Genomic DNA, 8,269 nt, shown 5'->3' on the forward strand with positions numbered 1-8,269 from the left:
TTAATGCTGAAAAAAGATAACATAACAAAATTATTCACTCTCTTTTGTTGAAAATCCTTAATAATATCCTAGAAAATTCGTATCTTCGACAACATGTTTATTAAATACGCGTATGATTTCGTTTAGTAGAATATCTTGTTCTTTATTTGTTGTTGACAGGAGACATGATGTTGAACTAGAATCATTTCTAATTTCTATTGATAATACATATATTAAAAATAAAGAGTAGCTGGATTAGGTTAATGAAAACAATAGTTTAATTGATGATGTATATGGTTACAAATTAATATATTTACTGTCTGTGTTGATTAGCATGTAATATCTTACTTACCAGATAGGGAATGCAATCATCTTCTTTAGGTAACAATTAGAGAGTCCCATGAAATGGAAGGTAACATTGTTAAATCAAAATGGTTTAACCTAAATTAACCCCATTTTAAAACATTAACAGAGATCAAGGTTCCTTAAACTGATGTGCTTTTCATTTCTTTCTTGTTAAGTAGTCCATATTATGATTTAGTTGCAGTAATGGGTACTCAATAATCGAGTCAAATCCTAATGAATCTCTTTAAAGGGTCTTCATTACAATAAAAGTTGGTAATGTAGGCTCGTCAAATCTTGTGGGCACGTTTGGTCCATTGTATAAGATGGGCTTCTTTTATCTTTCTCAGTAATGACTGTTGTCGAATTGAACTTACTAAACATGCTATCAGTCACGTTAGACACTGTATAATTTCGTACAAAATTGAGTGCGAAATAATCAATTCACCGACCCCACCTGTAACAAAAAATTCACACGTGTGCAGGAGAGGCGGAATTGATATTCCTATTAAAGCTAAATAATTATGATTAATTACAGCTGTAATGAAAATTACAAATATGAAGTTTTAAGCTTTCAAGTCTTGACCGGCCAGTAAGCAATTCCAAAAGAAAGTAAGAAACAAAAGTTTATGGACAAATTAAAAGCATCACTCTTGGCAATATACCAACTGAACATACGGACGGTGGGACATCCTTATATGATTGAAGCCTTGCACCTAGCGCCAAAATTCCTCTGTTACTCCATCCCCATGTATTTTGTACACAACTACTACATAAAACTAATTCAAATGCATAAATATTTTTATCACCGATTTAAGAAAATTTTAGAAAAAAAAAGGGTAACTTCATCTGCAGAGAATTTTTCTTTTCACCGATTTTAATCGTTTTCGGGTGACACTGTTTACCAAAAACACTGTTTATGAGAGGCGGTGCTTGGGCACGGATTTTGAATGGCTTAATAATCACTCAAAATCAACGTAGTGTATTTTGAATTGTATTTTTCAATTCACTAAATCAGAATTTTGCTGTTTCAATTTTTCTTCCAATTTTATTTTATCTAAAACAATTATTTTACAAGATAAAAATTCAATTATAGTACAATAACTAAAATTTTACTTATTAAAAAAAAAAAAAAAAGAAGAAGAAGAAGAAGAAGACACTTATAAATAAAAAACAAGACACGGTTCATTTTCATGTAAAAATTGCTTATAAAGTAATAACACAACTAATATGACAAACTCACCCATAACAAATTATAAGCAAGAAGTTCAATTACGTTAAAAAATGCTCATACGCATATAATTACTTTTAAGGTAAAAGTTCAAGTAAATATTTCACTTTTTAAGTTAAAAATTAACTTAAATGAAAAATATTACTTATTGACTAAGAAAAATTTCGTACAAAAAATTATAAATTGAAAATTCACAAAATGATGTACACACTTACTCCATATTATTTACATACTTTTTCAAATATATAGACAATATATGTAATTTTATTCTTTTAAAAAACTTTTAAAATCATTTAATAAACTCTTAAGCATGAATTAGAATGTTTAAAAACCTCTAATAAAAATCAACCAAAATCTGATCCTTTATAAATGTTCGAAATCAATACCATTAGAAAATCCCATAACCGGTATTCAGTGTTCATATGTGTAAAAAAGTGTAAAAAGACGTTTTCTTATTTTAATATTTTTTTATTTTTAATCAACCAAAAATCATTTAATAATTAAAAATAATACATGCCAAATATCTAAAACAAATTTATAGGAAATTTATATATTTTTCCAAAGTTTTCAACAAGAAGATAAATTCCAAATGTAAATATTAAACAATAAATAAATATAACTTTTTAAGAGATTTCCTTTGTTCAAGCCTTCAAACAATTTTTTTAAATTTAGAACCGACGAAGTGAAAAAATCAACATTTAAATTTTAACTTAAAAGAATTGTAAGAAAAAATAAAAGAAAAAGAGGATACTTAGCACTCATTAGCCATCAACAGATTGTTGTTGACCGATAAATAAAGCATCAAGCCATTTAGCTCGGCGTTTCCGGGTCTTTTAGAAGAGTGCCGATATTCCAAAACTCCCAATCAGTCCCTTATTGGTATTTTTGTCAAAAAAATACATTGTGCCATGAAAATGTTGAAGTGAAAAAATCAACATTTAAATTTTAACTTAAAAGAATTGTATGGAAAAAAAAAAAAAAGAGGATAATTAGCACGCATTAGCCATCAACAGATTGTTGTTGACCGATAAATAAAGCATCAAGCCATTTAGCTCGGCGTTTCCGTGTCTTTTAGAAGAGTCCCGATATTCCAAAACTCCCAATCAGTCCCTTATTGGCATTTTTGTCAAAAAATACATTGTACCATGAAAATGTTGATTGAAAAAAAATTAGGTCCCGTCTTTGAAATTTTCTTTTCATTCTTTGCCAAAATTTAACAGGGTCCGAATAACTTCACAAACTTCTTTCACCTCCCTTCAACACAAATTATAGATCCCCTATTGGTTGGACATTCAATTCAACCTTGGGAAATAAGATTAAAACAGACTTGCAATAAAATAAATACTAGGAAAGGAAAGGAGGATAAGATTGAGAGAGTATAGACATTGGACTCCTATGTACTTGATATTGAAAGCAAAGCAATCGGTGTATTGTACTTTGGCCTCCAATTGATATTGTGGGCGTGGCTTCACCAACTCTCTTGTTTAGTGATTCTCATATTCAATTATCTAATTTTCTTTTTGTCATAGTTAACTTTCAATGTCATTGCTCACTTTTAAACACAATCATCAGCCTACACATTCTCTTCATGTGCTACATTTCTGATTCACTAGGCTACAATAAAAGGGGAATCAAGTTAGTCGATCATATTTGAAACAAGAAGCTGGTGCTCACCAACTACAGCCTGAACAAGGGTGTGTGAAATTGCATCCCGAACGGCATGTTTCAGACTCAGCCCAGCCGAGAGGATGTGCTTGGAGTTTCTATACATCCCAGTAATCCGTTTACCGCAAATGCCTTTATAGAATTATGAAAGGCAACAACATATCTAATAGAAAGATGAAAACAAAACCTTCGTCTTACATTTCAAAATATCGTATTTTAATTATCAGCTTCGGAGATTTTCTCCTCTTTAGGTGGTGCTAATTGTCTGGTAAGTCGAGATCTTGTCCAGGGATCGAGAGGAGCCCTCTGAGAAGGTTGCGGAGTTGGTGGTTTAGATTGTCTAAGTTCATTTGCTCTATCTATAAATCTGCCACGTGAAACAACATAGCAACCAAAATAGGAAACATAGTTAGAATGTACTCACAAATATTTGCTATACTACAGATATTTTCTTCTATAAAGAATTTTCCTCTCCCATGATTCGTGAAATATGAAACTCAACTGCAAGTTCGATCATTAATATAAGAACAGATGGCAAGCTAGTGTCCATACAGGATAAAGAAAGGGTAAAACAAAAGACATACTCAATATAGGCCATTGGTGCAGCATCACCAACTCGAATTCGGGTTCGAAGTAATCTCGTGTATCCACCAGCTCTCTCTCTGTAAATGAGAAATGTCCAACTTATATCACAATGAGAAGTGAAAAAAACAAACACTGTAAAAAGTTTACAGGTTTGAGATGCACTTGTATCGATACGCCAATTCCGTGAATAACTTGTGGAGGACATCATCACCACGTACAAAGGCAGCAGCACGCCTTGCAGCGCAGAGAGAACCCTATAGTAATTTGATATTTGAGTCAAAAACTAAAAAAATAAAACAACATACTTGGTATATATATCATGAAAATTCAGTCTAACTTTACAAGATCGGAATCGTTATCTAATTCTATTAAAAAAAATTCCAGAGTTACCATAGAACAAATGGTTTTCCATTATGCTAAAAAGCAATAAATGGATTGCAATTTCACTATATCAAACTATTTCAACTCATCATCATGGAGTTAGAATATAATCAGACTTTTTCTTGAAACATGCTCAGTAAGCAGAACAAAGTTATAGTCGTATGTAGCACTCTATTCATGTACATTGATCAACTACCTTATCGAAATCGTATATCTATAATCTATAATATATTAAAGTATCACATCAAGGGAGAATCATTTTTTGGACGATTTTAACCTTCTTACAATTCAATTATTTCAATAACACCTTACTTTTCGTCTTTCGATATGTAATAAATATCATATAACGATTTTTATTTATGAAATTCGTGTTATTAATTTTCAATTATTAACATTCACAATAATCTGAATTCAATGAATTTTCACTCGATGAATTTTAAATTATATGAATATAGAATTATTATAAATGAATTCATTCATATTTATGTATCTAGAAATTTTAATGGGTGTTTAAATTTGTGTAAATAATTTTTTTTATTATTTATTTTCTTTTTTTTGGTATCAAATGTAATATAAAAATATTGCTCATTTATAGTATTTCATCATTACAAAAATTTGAATCATAGAAATTGAATTTTAAGAGTACAATTTTCTTCTCTTAAATTTTATTCTCTTTAATTCGTTCGAGACTCATCAAATCGTCCAATAAATTGATACCAAATATTCCTTTTACATCACTTATAAAGTATTTTAGAATAACGTGCAATGCACGTTCAACTTTGACTAGTATATTCAAATGTCCATCATACATTGATTCAAATTTGGACGCAATAAAGTCTTTCTTTTTTTTTCCAAGCACCCAGCGCCATTTCTGTCTATGAATAATATTTTCTTTAAGCCACTGTTTGAGCCCCATTTTTGGAAAAAAAAAAATACATTCATAAATAATATTTTGACATCATTTTGACCACACATTCTTCAATAAAATAATATTACACTCAAATCCAAAATTATTCCTTATTTTTTAACCAAACATTTCCCCCTCAATGCACTAAAAGAAAATTCATTCTTATGAAAAGAATGGGGCTCAAACAAGGGCTAATTGTTGAATTTTCATCTCACTCATTGAAGATTTCTCGTCCAATTCAATATCCCTATGCTCGTTAACAACGTAATAAATATTTACAGCAGAGTACAACCTAATCCAAATAAAGCATCAAGGAAATGCATCTCAACAGAGGAATATAGATGAACCTTGTACTCAAGCAGTGCTAGGAAAAGTATACGATAGCTAGAGCAAATCTGATTGTCTAAAGTGCCCTAATCTTCTGCCAGATTTGAAAGGACAATATAACAAATATTTCACCAAATATTGTAAAAAATAAGTCATAAAAGAAAGTAAACATGAATTTACACAAAGATAAGAACCAACTAATACAACTCAGAATTCAATAACCAGGACTATACAAAGTTAAGCGATGGGGATAATCGAATAATGAACCTCATGAAGGGTTTAGCAGCACTTTTGTCTTGTTGGCTTTGCAAATTAGTTCTGCCACATAAAGAACATAATACTATTTGCCCTTCCTAACGTTAAAGAATGACCCTATTTACACAATGTAATGTCATACTATCGACTCACATTAGCTTAATGACGAAAGAAAAGAAATCAAAAAGTTAGAACTAGCTCAAATTTATCCCTTGTCAGCAGAATCCGAATTAATATTCTCATTTAAATCAGTGAAAATTGAAATTCACACCTCTTTCCCAAGCTGTACCATATTATCAGCAAGCCTTCGGACTTCCTTTGCCTATAAATACAATAATATATAAAGGAAAAGAAAAGAAGTTAAACACAGCAATTCTTGCAATCCGTAAGGAAGCCCAAAGTACTAACGCCAAAGAGCTTTTTAGCAGGTTGTCCACCCAACCATCCCAGTACCTACACCCCCTCGACCTCGCCCCCACACTAAAAAAAAAAAAAATCTTATAAAAAATAAAAACAAAAATGGTGAAAATGAAGTAACATAACCAAAATCTTGACTTACACATATTTTTGATAATATTAAAAATCAAGAAACTTGAATTCAGTATCTGCAAAAGATGATCATTTATGCAGTAAACAATTTTCTTTCTCCCTTTTCTCGTTTAATTATTTGAGGAATTGGTGGCCGTGATTAAGAAAAATCATTAGAAACCAAAGTAAATTGAGATTACATTTTGAATTAAATATAATAGTCCTGATAAACACCGAAGCACCCCAATTCTTTCAGATGCCCACATCTGATAATTTAAAAAATATTAAATCTCTTCTGGATGTACTCCAAAAATTTGGTATCGTTCTAAAAATGAAATAATTTCCTGTTTGGTGTAAGCCAGCAAATATTTTAGTAAAAATATCACACTGAAACTCGCGTAAACCCCTGAAAATAAAAAGGGTATATGAAAACGCAAAATAAAAAAGAAAATTAATTACCTTAGCAACAGTGGTTTCAATGCGCTCATGCTTCACCAACTGTGATACCATTGTCCTGTGAATACAAAATCAAAACTTTAAAAAAAAAAAATCCCAAGAAATAGAAAACAAAAAAAAAAGACAGAAAAAAGGAGAAAAATATTCTTACCTTAGCATAGACATCCGATGACCTGTAGGTCGATTAAGCTTCCTGAATTTCGTCATTTTCGGGCGTGCTTGAAGCTGAATGTTATACGCTGAAGAACCCTACGAAAATCTACTCTCTAAGCGACTATTTCCCCGTAATTTGAGTGAGTGGAGTAATATTAATGGGCTTAACAGAAATTCAATGGCCCAATAGATACCTTTTTGGTGTTGTATATTGGGAAAATTAGGTGCAATGCCCCTAAAAAAATTATGTAATTGATTAATACCTTAAAACTAACTTAAACTAGTATTATCGTATTAATTACGTTCAAAACCACGAGAAAATCCCAAATCAGAAGGAGAAACTCTGAATCAAAAAAATTTCGAGAAATTTTCGCTCCTGACTTCGACTTCGACTTTGACTTTGACTTTGACTTTGACTTCGACTTCAATCTTCCTATAGTGAGAAAACTTCACCTACGAATTTAATGCTGCTGCTTCTTTGTAGTTTTAACGAGAGTTTCCCATTTGGACAATTGGGTGATTTTGGGGCGAATCTTGAGTGAAAACCTTTTCTTGCACTGTAAATGCTCGAATTTGGTATATCTTTGTTGATATTTGGTCGATTTTATCTATGGTCAAAGTAGGTAAATTAATAACATGAATCAAAGTCATTTAAGAGAAAATCTGGAAGTGCAAAAGGAAGTTCAAACATGAAGAGTTACACTCATGATTTTGAAGGTAATATTGAATAAACTTTGTTTTTGTGGTTGAACTTTGATTTTGAGTAGTTTTTTCGTTCATTTATATTTGAAGTAGGTTTGGGCATAGATTGTGATGTTTTTGTGTATAAATGCATAAAAAAATATTGTTATTAAATTTTGGATTAGCTCCAAAATTAAATGACACACTTTTTCCCTTTGACTTTCTAAGATACCATCAAGGTGTTTGACAAAATCTCTCAATTGCAATTTATATTTACATTTAAAGACATGATGTATTTGAATAAACATCATATGATTCATATGGCTTTTGTATAAATTTTGGAAGCATCCTTATGAAGTTTATTGACTAATTCGACAAATTTGAATAACTCCCAATTTATTGACAAAATGCGCTTTGCGAATATACCCAAGTGAGAGAATACATACTTGGACAGCTTAAAAAGATTACAAAAGAAAAAAAAGAAATGGTTTAGATTTATCATTTGTTACCTATGTTTTTTATTTTAGCTTATCATCACTAATCATAGACACTTCTTCATTGACTTTTTTTGAGCATACGTTTGAATATGGTTGCTAAAAGCACAAAGAAATAATTGTCCGTCATTAAAGATTCAAATACTTTCACAGTCCTAATTGCTTTTTCTTGGCAGTTGAGAGGTTTAGAAGTCATTAAAGCTATGAACCTCGATCCCATACCGTTTGATGTGGAACAGGACATTATCACCCCAACATTTAAGAGGAAGAGGCCCCATTTGCTCA

General features: G+C 30.9%; 1 protein-coding gene across 4 annotated transcripts; it reads right to left on the bottom strand.

Annotated features, from left to right (window-relative positions):
* Positions 1-2,780: 2,780 nt before the first annotated feature.
* Positions 2,781-6,975, bottom strand: LOC111401135 (50S ribosomal protein L17-like). Of its 4 annotated transcripts, none has more exons than XM_023028724.1 (7): positions 6,808-6,975; positions 6,660-6,714; positions 5,944-5,994; positions 3,950-4,056; positions 3,802-3,879; positions 3,416-3,584; positions 2,781-3,166 (listed from the first exon to the last, which is right to left on the bottom strand). In XM_023028724.1, exons 1-6 carry the CDS (start codon positions 6,861-6,863, stop codon positions 3,434-3,436), a joined length of 498 nt encoding a protein of 165 aa, XP_022884492.1. In that variant the 5' UTR covers positions 6,864-6,975; the 3' UTR covers positions 2,781-3,166; positions 3,416-3,433. The 4 variants fall into 4 exon arrangements, with proteins under 4 accessions (XP_022884492.1, XP_022884491.1, XP_022884490.1 ...); XM_023028723.1 differs by having other exon boundaries at positions 2,781-3,315; XM_023028722.1 differs by having other exon boundaries at positions 3,050-3,584; positions 6,808-6,974.
* Positions 6,976-8,269: the final 1,294 nt, after the last annotated feature.

The sequence above is a fragment of the Olea europaea genome, chromosome 10 (assembly GCF_002742605.1).
Source record: "Olea europaea var. sylvestris chromosome 10, O_europaea_v1, whole genome shotgun sequence".
Taxonomy (NCBI): Eukaryota; Viridiplantae; Streptophyta; class Magnoliopsida; order Lamiales; family Oleaceae; genus Olea; species Olea europaea.